Genomic DNA, 17,831 nt, shown 5'->3' on the forward strand with positions numbered 1-17,831 from the left:
TTACCAACAATCCACTGGGTGCAAGTGCTCAACAGAACGGGCTTTGTGGGGGCTGGCATTAGGGCACTTAAGGGGACCATCAGGAACCAGGGACAGCCTGGATCTCATCACAGAGAAACTGGGATTTCATTCTCGTTCTTGAAAACCGGAAGCGCCAGCCATCAAGTCACCAGCAGCCTCTTCGCCAACTTGCACAGCTCCGAGGGGTCTCAAGGCACGTGAATACCCCCACCTCCCTCCTGCAGCAGACAGAGAGGCCAGGGCACCCTGGGACTGGGCCGGCGGGGCCCACAGCTACTGCTGCGCAGCCTGGCCCTTGCAGTAGTTGCTGTAGGCCTCCTCGAACATGGCTTTGCAGGGGAAGCAGGCCTTGAGCTTGGAGCAGATGAGGAAGGAGCCCCCCATCTTCCTGTGCAGGGAGTAGGTCTCCTCGGGCGGGGGCACCAGGCGGTGCTTCAGCATGACGGGGATCAGGTTGTGGATCTTCTCCGTGGTGCTCTGGGTGCCAAAGTCAAAGGGCTCCTCAGAGGCGAAGGCCTCCCCCAGGATGAGGATGGCGTCCAGGTGGGCGTCCTCCATGGCCTGAAGTGTGAGGAGAACAACGGGGCAAGTGTAAGGGCCTATGTGATCACTAAAAGTGAGCTCTGAGTTGTAAAAAGTGCCAGGTAAGTGACAATTTTGCTTTTAGGGGTGGTTTAAAAGATTCCATGATGGTAAATCCAAGCTCAGGCAGTGGCGTTCACTCCCAACAGCCCACACATTCATGCCGCCCTCCTCCTGTCCTAAGCCTACCCATCTCACTCCCACGGAGCCACTGGGGGGCTCTATCTGCTGATCTTAGGGTTAGCCATGCAACACGTCACAAACCACACCACGAAAATAAGACTAATGAGTAAATGGCTAAGTGAACAAAAGGGAGTGGGTGTGGAGTGGTGAAAACTCAGGCACAGTGTGAGCATGGGCCAGGTGTGGGGGGAATGAATCAAGTGGGGGGAGATGGGCCAGGTGTGCAGGGATGGGCCAGGTGTGGTCTATACCAGGTGTAGAGGATGGGCCAGGTGTGGTCTATACCAGGTGTAGGGGGGATGAGCCAGGTGGGGGGGTAGGCTAGTGTGGGAGGTAGGCCAGGTGTGGTCTATACCAGGTGTGAGGGATAGGCCAGGTGTGGGGGATGGACCAGGTGTGGTCTGTGGGGCCCATGTGGTCAGTGGGCCTGGCTTCTGCCATCAGCTGGGTGCATGGTGACACTATTTGAGGACTAAACGTCATCATAGCGTGACCTTAAAGCCTAATGGAGTGAGAGGAGACTCAGGAAGGGGGCAAGGTGCCAGAGGGGACGAGTAGTGGATGTCAATCAGGCGGTGGGTGAAGGGGCTGCTATTCACTGAGGGTTTTTGACGTGGGGAGAGTTCGCTGTTTTACAGGTGCTGTGGGCACAGCTCAGAGCCACTAACTTCACTGCTGACGAGGTGGCCCACCCGGGCTTTAACCTTTTTTTCCCCGCTGCCGAAGAGGAAGGTGCTGCATCTGGGTGATGAGCCAGAACCAGCCCCCCCTTATTTAAAGGGCTGTCAAGGTCTCCCCGTCTCCTCACAGGGCATGGGCTGGGGCTAAGCCAGGTAACACACATCCTGAGAGCTGAGTAAGGGGGTGGCAGGGATGGAGCTGAGCCAGAACACACAGCCTAAGAGTAAATAGCACCAAGGCAGGTATCCCCCAGCTCCCCAGCTATGCCTTCCCTTGGTGCTCCCAGCACCCCACCCTTTCTGGGTACCCCAGGCAGGAGCCCACAGAGAGGGCAGGCCTGGGCTCCCACTGCGAATTTGTCCATACACAGGTTCCACAGTCACAGTCTTTCGATTCCCCAGGCTCTGTGGTCAGCATCCCCATCACCTCAATCCTGAGTACAGGGGCCCTGGGGCCACACTACCCACCTTGACTTCGTAGCCAGTCAGGAATTTCATCTCTATGGACTTCTTCAACACCTTCTCCCGGTCCCTGTCTGCCGCAGCCCTGATGATCTAGGTGGAAGCACAGGGCACCTGAAGGGCAGCTCAGAGAAAGGCTCTGGGGTCCCTGGACCACACCACCCACTGCTTTCCCACAGGCCAGTGACCAGAACTCTTCATTCTCCTAATGTTCACCCTCCGAGACCCAGGCCTGCGCCTCCACCAGGCCGGGCCATCCACGGTGCCTAGCCCACGATGACCTGGCGGCCTTCTGGGGATCTGTGCAGACGGGCCACACTGGCCACACTCCCAACCTCCCTCATGCCCTCAGCACCCATGCTGCCTCAGGAAACACACTGGGCTCAGACCAGACTCTGCTGGTACCTGGATGTAGAGGTCAGTGAAGGCTTTGTCATACTCCCGAGTTGCCCCAAAGTCCAGAAGAGCCACCTGGAGGCACGAGACATCAGGAGAAGGTTAGGAGAGTTGACAGGAATGGAATGATCCCCTTACGGCAACATGAGAACCCCAGATTCTCCCGGGAGGAGGAACTGGCCAAGGGGCTCACAGCCTGGTGAAGAGATGGGCTGGGGTGGGTAGGGGCTAGGCAGGTGGGCTGAGGCGGGGTGGGTGGGGCTTGACAAGATGAGTGTGGTTAGGTAGTGTAAGGTGAGGTCAGGTCAGGTGGGTAGGGCGGGGCTAGGCAGGGCGAGGAGAGACTAGATAGAGTGGTCGTGGCTATGTAGGTGGGACTGCATATGGTGGAGTGGAGGGGGGCGGGGTGAGGAGAGGCTAGACAAGTAGATCTAGGTAGGTAAGACTATACAGGATGTGTCTAGGCAGGATGGGCGGGGCTGGTGGGGTGAGGAGGTGCTATGCTGAGTGGGCGGGGCTATGCAGATAAACGACATGGGGTGGGGCTAAATGGCTTTAGGCTTGGCTGGGTGGGGCAGGTCTAGGCAGGATAGGGCGGAGCTAGGAAGTGTGGGGAGGGGACTAGACATGGTGGGCGGGGCCATGTAGGTGGGACTATATGGGATGGGGTGGAGTGGAAGTAGGCTGGGTGGGGAGGGGCTAGACATGGTGGGCGGGGCCATGGAGGTGGGACTATATGGGATGGGGTGGGGTGGGGCAGGGTTCCATGTGAGCCCTTTGGGGGCTCCACCGGAAGCTAACCTTGTGAAGCTGCGGGTCGTAGAAGAAGTTGGACCAGTTGGGGTCTGTCTGCATGAAGTGGAACTCGAAGAGCTCCCGCAAGCACAGGACCAGGATATTATGGCAGATCTGGACAGGGTAGGGCCTTGTCACAAATGGTCTAAGGCAGAGCCGCCCCCACTGCTGTCTCCTACCCCTGCACCCCAACTTCTATCACAACATGGACTTTGATTCGCTCACGGGAGTGGGAAGAAGGTAGTCGCCCTGTGTCCTCCAGGGCCAGGTGACTACATATAGGCCTTGTCTGGTGACAATCACACTACAGCAAGGGCTGCCCATGCGAACCCACCTCCCACCCCCAGCCCAGACTCACCTCATTGCGAATCTCCTGGCTCAGCCCCTCAGCCTGGTCCAGTGGGAAGCCAGATACCAGCTCAGTGGTCAGCACGTGGGGGCTGCAGAGCTCATCCACGATCTCGGGCACATAGAAGAACGGGTGGTCTTTGAGCAGCTCTCTGGTGGGGACATGAGGTCGCAGGCATGGCAACAGTCCCACCCCCACCCAGGAAGGGCCACAAGGTGCCACCCAGCCCCATCACAGTTACTGGGACCAGGGCAAGGCAGAGAGACCCACAAGCATGGTGCCCACAGCCGAACCTGAACTTCTTGGCACAGGCAGCCTCTCTCTGGTAGTCACACTCCAGGGCCAGCTCCCGCCGCAGCACGTCAATGAGGTGCTCAGGGAACAAGCCTGTGTCAGGAGGGGGACTCAGAGCTCAGAGAGCCCCATCCCCAGGGCAAGCACCCCCCACCGAGCTCCAGGCACTCGCCTAGAGGCAAGCACAGACCTTCAGGAAGCACATTGCTCATGTTCAACACGGCCATGAGGTTGTTCACATCACTGTTGATGCTCTGGGCTACGCCGGGGTACTGTGGGGGAGGCAAAGGTGACCCCACACAGGCAGGGAGGTTCGGCTTAGGGTTCCATTCCCCACAATCTAACAGCCTCCCACCTGTACCCCATGACCCTCTCCTCTGGAGGCGTCTGCAGCTAAGAGCCCAGGACCATCATCAACTCACCCCTGAACTCCACAGCCCCACCCCAGAGCCAAAGAGACAAGCCCCATCCCCACTGTTTACCCCTTACCTCTGCAGCCCCACACGAGAACAGCTAAGAGCAGAGGCCCCATCACCGACTCAGCCCCCACCACCTCCATCCCAAAATCTAAAAGCCTGGCCTCATCACCACCTCACCTCTCCCAGCTCCCCATCTCCACACCCCCACACCAAAGCAGCAGAGGACACATGGGGGAAGGGGAAGCAGAGGGGAAGGGGAAGCAGAGGAGAAGCGGAAGGGCAGGGGGAGAAGGGAGGGCGCCCAGGCTGACCTTGCCCACACCCCCCCCCCCCAGAAATTCAGACCCAGGACCCAGGAGGGTCCAAATCCCTCCAGCTCAGGCCTGCCTTTGGGTCATTCAACAAATGTCCCCTGAGGAACCACTACCATACTTGGCAGCTGGGCTACCGGCCCATGTATGCACACAGGCACATCCCCCCAGACGCCCACCTGGATCTTCATGGCCACCTCGCGGCCCCCCTTCATGCGTGCCAGGTGGACCTGCCCAATGGAGGCTGCAGCAAAGGGCCGCTCCTCGAAGTACTCCAGCTGGTCCCGCCAGTTGGGGCCCAAGTCATTGTTCAGAGTTTTCTGAGGGACAATTGAGGGCATGTGAGCCCAACACAGCACACGGGGCATCCAGAGCAGCAGCCCAGGGCCCACCCCAACTCCCATGGGCCACCCGGATCCCCTGCCATGAAAGGAGCTGAACTCAGACCCAAGGTGGTGGCCAGAAGCCCCAGGGCCAGGCCCCCTCACCAGCATCTGCTTCAGGGGCATGAAGTCGGCACTCTGCCTCACACGCTCAAAGATCTTGGCCAGATGGGGGTTGATGAAGGCGTCGTCTGGAAGGAGAAGTCAGTGCAGGGGTGAGGGCAAACTGCTCGGGGGAGAGCGTAGGCCACGGGCAGAGCACCAACCTCTCTGATGCTCTGTCCTCAAACACCTGGGGCAGGGTCCTGTCACTGACATGCAGGCGACGTGCAGACACAGCCGGTGACAAAGACAAGCTGGAACAGTGGCCTGGCTACAATCCCTCCCTGCACCTGGAATGTTTTCTCTCTTCAGTAATATGTTACTAGTGCTATGGACTGAGAGTCCCAGCAAGACAGTGGGACTGTGCCTGGGGAGTGGTGGGGGGACACAGCACCAGCTCACACACCCTGCAGAGCCCCTGGACAGGAGCCAGCCACAGCCCCACATAATGCCACAAAGCTCTGTGACTGGGGGTCCTGAAAGTTGGTCACTCCCTGACCATACAGCCCCACTGGGGAACTGAAACACTGGTGAGCCGAGAAGGCTGACAATTTTTAGAAATAATGTATAACTTCTAAATTTATGCAATGACGTGGACAATAAACTTAGAATTTTTTCAATTTGGAAATTAAAAAAAAATCTAGTAAAATACTGGTTACTCATAACCTGACCCCAGCGTGAACGAGGAAGCTCTAGTGGCCCAGGGCTAAGACGACATTTGTTAATCCCAAAGGCACACAGCCAGAATCCGCCAGCGGCAACACAGAAGACAGGTGGGCAATCTCCTCGTGTGTTTCACTGTGTCTGAAGGCCTGCTGGAGGGTCGGCTCTGGCCAGCAGTACACAACCACAAAGCGTGGCCAACAAGGTGTGCACCAGCCCGTCCTCCTTCCGCACTTCCCACATGTGCGGCAGACTGAGCGGGAGCAGCTGGCGTGTGCACCCTCTGGCAGCACTTCCCAGCTTATTAAAACTTTCTGCTCCATTTGCAAATATCCTCGTTGTTAGCAGCATAACCCTCCATGCACGTCCTATCTCATTCTTGACTGAACCTCTAAACACAAATGCCAGCTGTGTCACGCAGCCCCCGGTGTCAGAGAGGGCTGCTCCCAGCCTTCAACAACTTGTTCTCACAAGAAGATTCCCAGGCCTTGCTTTTCAGGGGCCTCATGTTGAAGGACATGACCCTCCAAACTTTTGGTTAGTTAGGCAAACACAGCTAACTATGTGCATCACCCAGGGTGTCCGATCAGATAGAACCCCTTTCCACCCTCACCATGTGGCCAGCCAAGCTTCAAGCCCTCCTCCACTGAGTCCTGCCCTTGTATGGCTGTGCTCTCTGCTGTACAGTGAGGGGGTCCCCTCACCAGCTCCTTGTGCACCCCAGGCTCCACCTCAAGCCATGAGAATTCCTTTACTTACACACTCTCTCTCTCTCTTTCACACACACATACACACACACACACACCCCAGCAGCCCCTGTATTCTACTTTCATTGTGTATCTAACCCCCCCAGAGGAGGCCCTGTACTCCACCCCAGAGAGAAGCCCCCCAGGGCAGCACCCTCCTCACCTTGCCCCGCAAAGAAGCCCCTGCACCTCACGCAGCCCCCACTCACCCTGGATGCTCAGCATCTGGCCCAGCTTGAGCGCCGCCCCACGGACCTTGCAGAGCGTCCGCACGATGCGTTCTGCATTGGCCTCTGACAGGAAGGGGCTGGAGTCCAGTATGGCCTTCTTTCCTGTGTAGGGGAGGGAGGGATTATCACACCACTTGTCCCTCTGGGGTCTCTGCTCTTTCCCGAGCACCCCCAACCTCTGTGGATGGAGCAGAGGCCCCACAGACGCCTTTACAGATGAGGACCTACATGGCACACCAAACCCCTCACTCTGGCAGCCATAGAGTCAGCACCCCCCACCGCCCAGTGTCCATTGCTCACAGTGCCAGGAGGGACCACGGGTGCCAGCTGTGGGGTCAGGGGCCTGCTCCAGCCCTGCTCCCTGCTGCCAGCTGTGCCTGTGTCCAGTCAGAAGGGGGCAGTAGCAGACCAGGACTCAGTCTGTCAACAGAGGCTGAGCAAGCCTGTGTCCCCCAGGAGTGTGTGACTCCCTGACCTACACGAGCCCAGGCCAATGCTGTGCAGGACGCCCTCAGGGAGTCATGCCTGCACCCTCCCCTACCCAGAGCTCTCCCATCCACAGGGACCGCACCTAGGGTGGGGTGGGAGGGTCCACTCTAGCAGAGAAGGGGAATGACCTAATCCACAGGGCCCCAGATGGGGAGGGCACCCTGGCAGTTCTTTCCTGGCCCCCTCCCCACCAGTGTACTGGACAAAGGTCACCTGCACCCCGGTAGTGTAAATTTGTCACCTGGGGTCAGCATAGCAGTGAGTGCTACGAAATGGGTCAAGGGCAGCAGATGGACCCCTCTATTATCCTCTGCCCAGAGGCCCTTGTCCAGCTCAACTCTAACTGTGGGTACCCCACGTCCAAGGGAGGGCATGAGTGGGGAGTGACCCGAGTGGAAGGCCCGTGGGGGACTAGGATGGCTGCTCTGCTCCAAATCCAGGAAGGCCCGGCCAGCGAAACACCCCCTCCACCTCCACATTAAGCCCCCTGAGGCTCTCCTGGCCCAGCGTGCCAGATCCAAGAGTCCTCCCAGTGCGGCAGGCATGTGGGCAGTGTTGTCTGGAGAAAGGCTGGCCGGGGCCAGGATGGTGTGGTTTTGAGACTCCTCCCCAAAGCTGGCTAGCCCCACATGTTGGAGGCAGAGGGTCCCACACAGGGCACAGCTGGTTCTGAGGACAGCCAAAGGGGCCAGAAAGGCCTGGGGACAGGGGCAAGAGCCAACTCTAGACAGCTTCTCTTGACAGTGTCCTACAGTTTAAGGGACTCCAGGGCCCACCCTAGCCAAGCACAGAGACCCCTGGCTCCCAATTCTGTCCCAGGAATCTGGTCACCTCTATCCCTGACAAAGGACACCAGCTGTAACCCTGGAATCAAGCTGCCCTCTTCCCTCCTTGGGACAGAGTAAAACCGGCTTGGGGGGGGGGGGAGAATGCTGGCAGCCTGGCTCTCCAGAGAACCCAAGGCTCTATTACCATATGATCTCAGCACCCCACTACCTATACCAAACCGTCCCCAGCCACAGCCTCCAACGACAGCCTGAGGGCTGGGAACAGCAAGCACCCTTCCCACCAGAAGGGCCTGCGGGGTGGCTTCTGAGGGAGGAGGCCTGTCTGGCGGCCACGTATGCAGGACACAGACCTGCTCCCAGGGACGCTCCCAGGGACACTCCCAGGTTAGTGGGGCAGTGTGACCTGCCAGAATGAGCCCCAGCTCACTTCACCAGTATATCAGGAGCTCCACAGGGCAAGGCTGACCTCTTCACTGCTCCAGGGGAACCCCCACTGGTTTTAGTCCTCCTTAGGCCTGGGTGCCCTTCACCACAGCCACATGGGCCCAGGCACTGGCCCAGCCATACCATGGGAGGCTCTGGGGAAGTAGGGCCAGGACGGAGGTGAGCTTAGCGGTCAAACATCAACCTGAGGTGAGGATGCAGCACGCAGAGCGGGCCAGGAGGGGACAGCGGTCGGGCCTGACCAACACACTGGCTGCACCGGAACCCAGCTGCTTAGTCCGCCTGGCCCCAAGAGTGTCAGAGCAGGACCGTGGCCTACGGTTTTCAGCATCTGACTCCCAGGGTCTCTAGGAGACTCAAACTTCTGACCTCTAGGCAGTAGCTGTGTGCTTAGCCCAAGGGTCACCTTCCTGTCCTGCCAAGGGTGTCACACCCACAACACTGCCTGTCTGGGGTGTAGGCAGGCATGGCGACAAGAGTCAGCATGGAGCTGGCCACTCACGCCGTGAGCACAGGAGGACCGAGAGCACCCACCCTGAGCACCCACTCCTCCGGGTCCAGGGCCCCCTCACCTGAGGGATCCCCAGGGAATCCCTATTCCTAAGCACTCACCCCTCCAAGTTCAGGGCCATCCCTGCCCACTCCTGAGCACCTATCCCCTCTGAGTCCAGGGCCCCCCTGACCTGAGGGATCCCCAGGGCACCCCTAGTCCTAAGCACTCACACCTCCAAGTCCAGGGCCCCCCATTTCTGAGCACCATCTCCTCCAAGCTCAGGGTCCCACACACCTGAAAGATCCCCAGGGCACCCCTATTCCTGACCACTCACCCCTCCAAGTCCAGGGCCCTGCTCACCTGAGGGATCCTCAGGGCGAAGGCTCTTCTTGGCGACTTCAGCCAGTGCCCCAAAACCCAGGCCAACAGCCAGACCTGCAACAAATTGACAAAGGTGTTCAGTGCTGGGCAATGATGGTGTTCCCCCAGACAGATATCAGCTTCTGCCCACCAACAAGCTCTCCCAGACACGCACGTGACCAGAAGATAAAGGAGATTTGCCCAAGTCGGGCTCTTCCTGCAAAAGTATCCTCTGTCCCCACCATCTCATAGTCACACTACTCGTCAGCAGGGATCCAGCACTGCTGGACATGGGATCGGGGACATCCACAGGCCGAGGGCACCCCGACATCAGGATGCAGGGATCCAACCTTGAGTAGGCCCACCCACGCCAGAGTCTTGGCAAAGAGCCTCCAGAAGGCTCTGGTTTCATTCCCAGACACTAATGGCATCCACCACCAAACAGGTGGTGGGAGGGGATGGCAAAGAGAATTCAGCAAAAGACCAGGTGTCCCTGGTCCAAACCCATGGCTGCAGGTCTCACGTGGGAGGGATGGACCCCCCTCACCACTGCACCCGAATCTGACAGAGCTGATGCTGGGCAAGCTTGGGCCTTGCCTCCCCTCCCTTCTGGAATCTTCTGACCAGACCACCTCATCTGTTTGAGGACCTCCACTATCCAGAAGGTCAAAACAGACAAGAGGTCAGGAGCAGCCTACAGCTGAGAGGGGTCACCAGCCCCAAGCAGGAAAGCCCAAGGGCTGTTTTCTGATTCCCACACGCTCACTGCTTCCCCAGGCACCCCCTGAGCAGAGGTTTACCTGAAAAACTTAGCAGACAAGCACTGTCATGGACTGAACTGTGTCCCCAAAGTACATCAACTTGTGTCAACTTGGCTGGACCACAATACTCAGCAGTTCAATTATGTAATGATGGAACGTGATATGATGTTAATGTACCATGCTCAGCATCTGAGAGCTGAACAGTGAAAAAGAATGACAGAAGAACCGATACATTTGAGCTGTGGTGCTTGAGATGGGTGCTGAACATCCCATAGACTGCTGAGAGAACAGACATGCACTGGAGAAGGTGCAGCCAGAATGCTCACTGGAGGTAAGCAGAGTGAAGCTTTGTCTCACATACTCTGGGCATGTTGCTAGGAGAGGCTATTCTTTGAAGAGCATCATCATGCTTGGAAAGGTGAGGGACGCTGACAAGAGAGGAAGACCCTCAACCAGATGGACTGACATGGTGAGTGCTGCAGTGGACGTGGTGTGCAAGGGACGTGGGGATGGCGCAGGACAGGGCGGGATTCAGATGTATTGTTCACAGGGTCGCTATGGGTCAAACTCAACTCCACGGCACCCACAACAACGTCATCAACGTCGTGTCATGTTACGTGATGATACAAGGATGGGTGAGTTGTACAGAGGTTCAGGAGGGATTCAGTGCCTTTATTCAGGTCACAATCCTGATCAGATGTTAGGGGTGTTTCTGCGGGGTACAGTCTGCATCCCCTTTTATCTTACAAGACAGAAGAGAGAAGTGGCCAGAAAAGGGGTGCTACCCTCTCGTTGTTAGGTGTCATTGAGTCAACGATGACTTGCAGTGCCCCTCTGAACAGCACCGTCCCTGTGAGGTTGCCACACCATGTCACCCATCCCACTGAGGGCACAACTAGCATCAAAAAAGGAGATCCTGGAGCAGAGCGCAACCTCTGGGCCAGGGGAGACACATGGAGTTGTGCAGGACGCAGAGGGCCAAGGAGAGAGCACATGCACAGCTTCCCGAGCTGGGACAAAATCCTGGTGCTTGCTCAAGGCACCCATTTGATGCACTTGTCGTTTGTCTTTAAGGCTATACAGGGTTTCTATCTTATATTGCTTTGCATGCAAAATCTGTATGCACTGTGTTTCATTCATATGCACTGTTTCACACATTCCTTCATTCACACTGTGTCTGATGCAACCATTCTGATGCACTGTGGTTTTTTTTAATTTTTTTTTTTTTTTGCACTGTGTTTTAGAAGACCAGTCACCACTGAACTACGCCCACTATCAGCTCACCTTTTGAGGCCCCCTCTGGATCTCTCCTAATTCCTTCAACCACTCCCTCTGCTCACCAAACTCAGTGATCTTGTGATTTCCCTTGCTCCGCACCCTCAGCTCTCCAGCTCCCCTCCTTCCTCTCTGGACTTTTATCCACATCTTACTAGTTTACCTTCTATTTTTACAATAAAGGTCTTATGCAGTATTTGTCCATATGAGACCTAGCACTTGTGGCATTTCTGTCAGAGCAGCACTAGGTAAGTGAGAAGGCAGGCAGGCCGCCGGCCCCAAGGCCAGCAAAGACCCTAGGAAGGGAACAAAAGGCCCTCAGCTGAGCCTTCAAGCAGCAACCCAAGGTTGGACCCTTTCCCTTGCATGCAATACATATTTCCTTTCTCCTTCATCTCTGAGGCTGATTCTGACTTTGGGCTTCGATTCAAATTCACTGTCACCACCCTCCTCCAGTGTGGTGACACCCCGCTGGCCTAGAGCAGCACCTGGGCGGAGGAGGGGCTCACTCACAGGACAGGCGAGCAAACCCATAGTATTCACATGCTTTTGCAGTGTCCACGTTTCTCCAACAACTAGGCACTGCTTTTAAATCAGAAAAATACTAACAGAATTTTAAAAGATTAGTTCCATTTTTAAAAAAATGTTTTTCGCAATACATCCTACCCACCATTAGGCCACTGTGTTTAACAGCAGTTCCTGCCTCCTGGACCAATAAGGTAATGTGCTGACAGCAGGGCTGAGTGAGAAGCAGCTCAGAGAAATGTCTGCTGATGCTGTTGTTGCTGTTGTGTGCCGTCGAGTTGGAACCTACCCACAACTGACCCTCCAGCTGAGGCTGTAAATCACACGGAAGGATACGGCCACTCTTCCTCAAGCGGAGCATCTGGTGGATTCAAACCACAGACCTTTGCACCAGCAGCACAATTCCTTACCATTAAGCCACCAGAGCTGTCCCTCTTACTCAAATTGTTGCACCAGTGCTGTCCAACAGAACGCAAGCCACGTGAGTTATTTAAAACATCTAGTAGTCCCATTATGAAAGGAAGAAGCAGATGGAATTAATTTTAATAATATCAGTTAACATAGAATATCTAAAATATTATGTCAGTACGTAACCGACATAAAATTCAGTGACGATTCTGATATCTCCCCAACCCACAGCTGTCAAGCTGATTCTGATTCACAGGGGCACAACAGGGCCGAGGAGGGCTGCCCACAAGGTGTCCCGGTAGGCAGATCACCACAGACTTCTCCCAGGGAGCAGCCCCTGGGCTCAAAACAACCGACCTCTGGGTCAGCCGTCAGGAGTTTAACCACTATGCGGCCAGATGTGGATTTTACACTTCCGGGGCTTCTCACCTGGAAGAATCACATTTCAAATGCTGGGCAGCCCCACCAGGCTGGTGATGCCTGTGCAGCTCAGTGCCAGTTTACGGCAGCCCTGGTCCTGTGGGAAGCCACCACTGTCTTGTGCAAAGGGCCCTAAGGTGGAAGCACACCTGGAAGGCATCTGGGTGGCCTGGGGAGAAGGTGTCCAGCACAGGGACCTGGAGCGCTGGATATGGAATGGGGAGAATGGTTTTGTTCCCCTTCTGACCCAAACTAGCCCCATCCCCAGTTCTGAGCACAGAGCCGGGAGCCAGGGCCTCCGATTACACATTAACTCGCTGCCGCCTGCCCCCACCACCCTAACCAGCACACTTCGATTTTGCAAGATTGATAAGAGACCTTCACACTACCGTGACCTACATCAGTGTCCCTCTGTATTTATGTTTCCTCTGCTCAGGTCAAGTTCAGAGGCAAACCTGTAAAGAGTGGTAGAGTGGTTGCAGGTTGGCCAGCCTGGCCCTTGGGGGCAGCACAGAGCAGGCGGGAACACAAGGAATGAATCCTCATTCCAGATCCGTCAACACCTCAGCTGAACTCCCCTTATCTATTACAGGGCTGTCCATCCACAGTGCTCTGTCAAATCCTTTTCTGACCACTTCCAGGCATGCTAGTAACCAAGGACTTGCCATTAAACAAATCACCAAAGGACACACACCAGGGAGGCCTCAGACTCCTTCTGTGTCCCTACATGCTCCCAAAGGGTCAGCCCAGTGCTCGGCCTGCAGAGGTGGCCACTAAAAGGAAGGCCCAGCCTGGAACCCTAACCTCAGCCCAAAGCGCCCCTGCTCAGAGGAGAGGCTGCCTCCCCTGCCCGCCAAATGCTCCTGCCCCCAAGAACCTTGAGGACAAGGAAGGGCCAGGCCCAGAGGCCCCCTCCACCCAGAAGCATCATGCTTGCATGGTGACCCCTGGAAGACAAGTGGCCTAGGCCCTGGACCCCCTTTCTGGTAAAGCTTGAGGCAAGGGCAAAGTTTCTATTTGTTTTTCACAGGGTTGATTCAGTTGAATCTAATAATAATTTAGTAGCTGACAGAACAGACAAAGAAAAGAAATCTTAAAATATCAACATGAGTATCAAACGTGATCTAACTGAGAGAGACCCCATGGCTATACCCGAAAGTGCCAGAACACATACTATCCAAGTGTACACATGGAGATTTATCACCACCTTTCCACTGAATTCATGACAAACCTTTATTTTACAGAAAGAAAACTAAAATAGGGCCCGAGGTCACATGGGAAGCAGGGCTGGCATTAGAACTCAGATACTGTTGTTGCCAGGTGCCGTACAACTCAGCGATGCTATGGCCAACTGACCTGACCCCTGTCTTGTCCTGTGCTGTCCTCATTATCTCTGACACACGCGAGCCCATTGCTGCAGTCAGTGTATCAATCCCTCTTGTTGTGGGTCTTCCTGTTTTTCGCTGAGCCTCCATCTTTCCAAGCATGATGTCCCTTTTCCAAAGAAGAGCCTGTCCTAGCAACATGTCCAACATATGGGAGACAAAGCTTCGCCATCTTTGCCTCCATGGAGCACACTGGCTGCACTTTTTCCAAGCTGTTATATGTTTGTTCTTTTGTCTGTCTATAGGCTACTGAACTCTGGCCTTAAATCTAGTATCTGACCTTTTTTTACAAATCCTGCTATCTCTAGTTCACTTTACCCATAGCATAACAGCCACAGCGTCACACTTACAGTCACATGAGGCTAAGTGTCAAAATCCATTACCCAACCTGAAAAGCCCGATTCCACCCCCACACAGAGGAACTCCTACTCCAGACCCCTCAACACGGCCCCCACACAAGCCCGCCCTCCCTAACATGTAGCCCAAGCCTTCCCCTCATATTCCCAATGTGTGATAAATGCTAAAATCTCTGTGCCTGAGTCTCCAACATCTCCTACCCACGAGAAGAGCAAAGAGAAAGGCTGGAAGTGTTTTCTGGGAACACAAAGCAGTATTAAACAGTGGGACAGTGATCCATCAGCACATCATCTATTTTACATTTTCATGACGGGGATGCAAATACACAATTTTTTCATCTCTGAAACAAAAGTATTTCTGCAAAGCATGCTGTGCCTTCTATGGGTCTATGAGATTGATTCTGACCTTTCCTAGTCAGGTCTGCTCTATTTATTTTGGGTGGGGTTTTTTTTTTTAAAAATCTGGACCCACTGAACTAAATGCACTTGACACTTCATGCTCACGGGAGGGTCACTGCCTGGCGAGGGGAAGCGTGGTGCCCAGAGCTCACCTCTAGGGTAGGAACAGCACGTTCTTTTCTAAGCTGGCTTCTCCCTGCTCCTGCCCTGGCACCTCTCAGCCTCAAACATTGGCTGCCAACTTTTCGGGCAACAGTGTGTACAGTTCAGAGTCAACAACTATGAGCCAAGCTCACGCACACAGAAACCCAAGGATGGTTCCCAGCATGGGCCAGCTGTCAACAGCTTCTCAGGAGGCACAGAGCACCCACGGGGACCCAGGTATCTCCTCAGCCCACATCGACAACCCTCTCCCGGCTCCACCCTCCACCTTCCACGCTGAGCGAAGGCTTCGTCCAGGCTCCTGAAGCGCCTGCATACTCTGCACACATTGCTCTAATCTCTCACTTCAGTTTCTGATCCTTCTCCTGCCACCTAAAAAGGTATGAGAGGGGCCTGCTTCCCCAGGACTTTATGGGAATTCTAACAAATCCTACTTCACCATCTGGACGGCCACCCCAAGGACTTTCCCACATAGATCATTAACGCTTTCCGCCCTCATCCCCCAAAGATCTCCGGAGAATCACACCCATTCAGAAAGAGGTCAGTCATGCTAAGCCTCCCAGGACAGGGCTCTGTGATGGACCTCAGTGTGGAGGCAGGAGTCGTTGCTGTAGCTGTTAGACGCTGCTCAGTATGGCTCAGAGTGGCCCTATCAACAACAGACCTGAACCCTGACCTATCTTGTGCCATCCTCACACTTCCTGACAGCAGAGCCCATTGTGGCAGTCACCGTGTCAGTTCACCTGGTGGACAGTCTTCCTCTATTTAGGAACTAAACGGTAGCCGGAGAGAAAGACAGATGTAAGACAAAGCTTTCTCCTGTCCTCAGAGTCACAGCAGAGAGAAGAGAAGCTATCATTAATGTGTATACATTTTTAATGCATTTTATGCAGATAAGATACATTTTAATGCATTTAAAAGGAACATTAAGAAAATTTTTTTAAAACATTAATCCAAATAATAGTCAATAAACAAAGCAAAGTGCCAAGGCTAAGGTACATGAGAGGCCATTAAAACACTGCTCTCAAATCTACAGTGATAGTGGAGCCCAAATAAGTGATGTGTGTCCTGGAGAGAGAAATTATTGAACAATATCATTAATATCACATGTGTAAAATCTGCTCAAGACTATCTCAAAACAGTTAAAACAGTACATTGACAAGGGAACTGCCAGAAATTCAAGCTGAATTCAGAGCTATTGCTGATACAAGGGCTATTGATTGTGGATTCCAGTAAAGTGAAAACCTTGGCGTCAATCTTTTCCCCATCTATCAAGAGGCTAGCTAGTGGTCTACCGGTGAGATTTTCTTTTGTTGATATTGAGATATAATCTGTATTGAAGATTATAGTCTTTAATCTTCTACACAAAGTCCTTCAAAATCTTCACTCAGCATGCAAGGTTGTGTCATCTGCACAACACAGGTTATTGATGATTCTTCCTCCAACCCTGATACCACATTCTTCATATTGTCCAGCTGCTCTATTTGCTCAGTATACAGACTGAGTAGGCACAGGCATGGAAAATGAATACAACCCTGACACATATCTTTCCTGATTTTAAGCCATGTACTGTCCCCTTAATCTGTTTAAGGTAACTGCTTCTTGATCCATCTATAGGTTTCACATGAACACAATTAAGTGTTCTGGGATTCCCATTCTTTCCAAGGTTAGCCATAATTTGTTCTGATTCATGCAGTCAAATGTCTCTATATAATCAATAAAACACAAACAAATATTCTTCAAGTATTCTCTCCTTTCAGCCAACACCCATCTGACATCAGCAACTCTCTCACTCATGCTGTGGCTTCTTCTGAATTCAGCTTGAATTGCATCTGTTTGTTGAAGAAACATGTCAATTGGTATTCCATCAACTCTTGGGGTCTTAATTTTTGCCAATGCCTTCAGTGCAGTTTGAACTACTTCTTTTATTACTGCTGGTCCTTGGTCACATACTACTTCCTGAAATGGTTTAGTGTCAAACAATTCCTTTTGGTGCATTGACTCCTATATTCCTTCCATCACCTTTTGATGCATCCTGTATCATTCAAGACTGTGCCCACAGAATCCTTCAGTATTGAAACTTGAGGCTTGAATTTGTTTTTCAGTTCTTTCCATTTGAGAACTATCTTTTTGATAGTTCTTCCCATTTGAATTTCTAATTTCAGCTCTTTGCCCATTTCACTGTAACACTTTGTTTTGTCTTCATGAACTGCCCTTTGAAACTTTCAAACTTTCACCCCTTTTATCTCAGCATTTCTTCCCTTTCTTTTGGCCTCTCCATGTTTTAGTGCAATTTTCAGTCTCTTCTGACATCTATTTTGGTCTTTCTTTTTCTCAGTCTTTCTAATGACCTTTTGTTTTCTTCTTGGATGATATCCTAATGTCATCTCACAGCTCATCTGCTCTTTGAACATCAGTGTTTAATACATCGGTTCTGTTCTTGAAATAGTTTTTAAATTCAGGTGGAAAAGACTCAAGGTTATCTTTGCCTCCAAGAAGCACTCTGGCTGCTCCTTCTCCAGTCCCATCGTCGGGGAAATCCAGTCCACCCCTCTCCAGCTTGTGCAGGGGCAGCCCGCACTGCCTGCTCCGAATGCTCCTCCCATCTCTACCAGGTCACTTAGGGTGACCACCGCCCCCTCAGCCAGGCAGGACAGGTGGTGCAGGGCACATTACCTCCAAAGTTGGCCAGGCGTCCAATCCTCGTGACCGGCACCTTTCGCTCCCGAGCTCGTTCACTGAGCTGGAGGGAAAAAGACTGTGTGAGACAGGTAAACAGGGCACTGCACACTCCAAATACAGCAGGCCCTCCTCACAGTACGCCCTCTTGGGAGGGCCTCCACATCCCACCCACATACCTGACACAGCCCCCTGGGCGCCCGGACTCACCACCTGCTTGTGGGCCTTGCCCTCTGGGCGAGCCTTGGCCTGCCGGGCCTTTTCAATGTCC

At 53.8% G+C, this 17,831-nt stretch overlaps 1 protein-coding gene across 1 annotated transcript; it reads right to left on the reverse strand.

Moving 5' to 3' along the window:
* Window positions 1–280: 280 nt before the first annotated feature.
* LOC102853404 (chaperone activity of bc1 complex-like, mitochondrial-like) lies at window positions 281–17,606 on the reverse strand. The gene is made up of 11 exons (XM_006897748.1): window positions 17,558–17,606; window positions 9,191–9,265; window positions 6,596–6,718; window positions 4,981–5,066; window positions 3,953–4,034; window positions 3,762–3,855; window positions 3,478–3,619; window positions 3,126–3,233; window positions 2,334–2,399; window positions 1,935–2,021; window positions 281–582 (listed from the first exon to the last, which is right to left on the reverse strand). The coding sequence occupies exons 3-11, from the start codon at window positions 6,609–6,611 to the stop codon at window positions 295–297; spliced, it is 969 nt and encodes a 322-aa protein (XP_006897810.1). The 5' UTR covers window positions 6,612–6,718; window positions 9,191–9,265; window positions 17,558–17,606; the 3' UTR covers window positions 281–294.
* Window positions 17,607–17,831: the final 225 nt, after the last annotated feature.

The sequence above is a fragment of the Elephantulus edwardii genome, unplaced genomic scaffold (assembly GCF_000299155.1).
Source record: "Elephantulus edwardii isolate Elephantulus edwardi_28Jun2011 unplaced genomic scaffold, EleEdw1.0 scaffold00214, whole genome shotgun sequence".
In the NCBI taxonomy this organism is placed as follows: domain Eukaryota; kingdom Metazoa; phylum Chordata; class Mammalia; order Macroscelidea; family Macroscelididae; genus Elephantulus; species Elephantulus edwardii.

Excerpts from the sequence above, each read along its gene's own strand:
- LOC102853404 (XM_006897748.1), bottom strand. Across the intron at positions 3,856-3,952 it reads GAGCAATGTGCTTCCTGAAG|GCTTGTTCCCTGAGCACCTC; the intron begins GTCTGTGCTTGC and ends CTCCTGACACAG. Across the intron at positions 2,022-2,333 it reads TCACTGACCTCTACATCCAG|ATCATCAGGGCTGCGGCAGA; the intron begins GTACCAGCAGAG and ends GCTTCCACCTAG.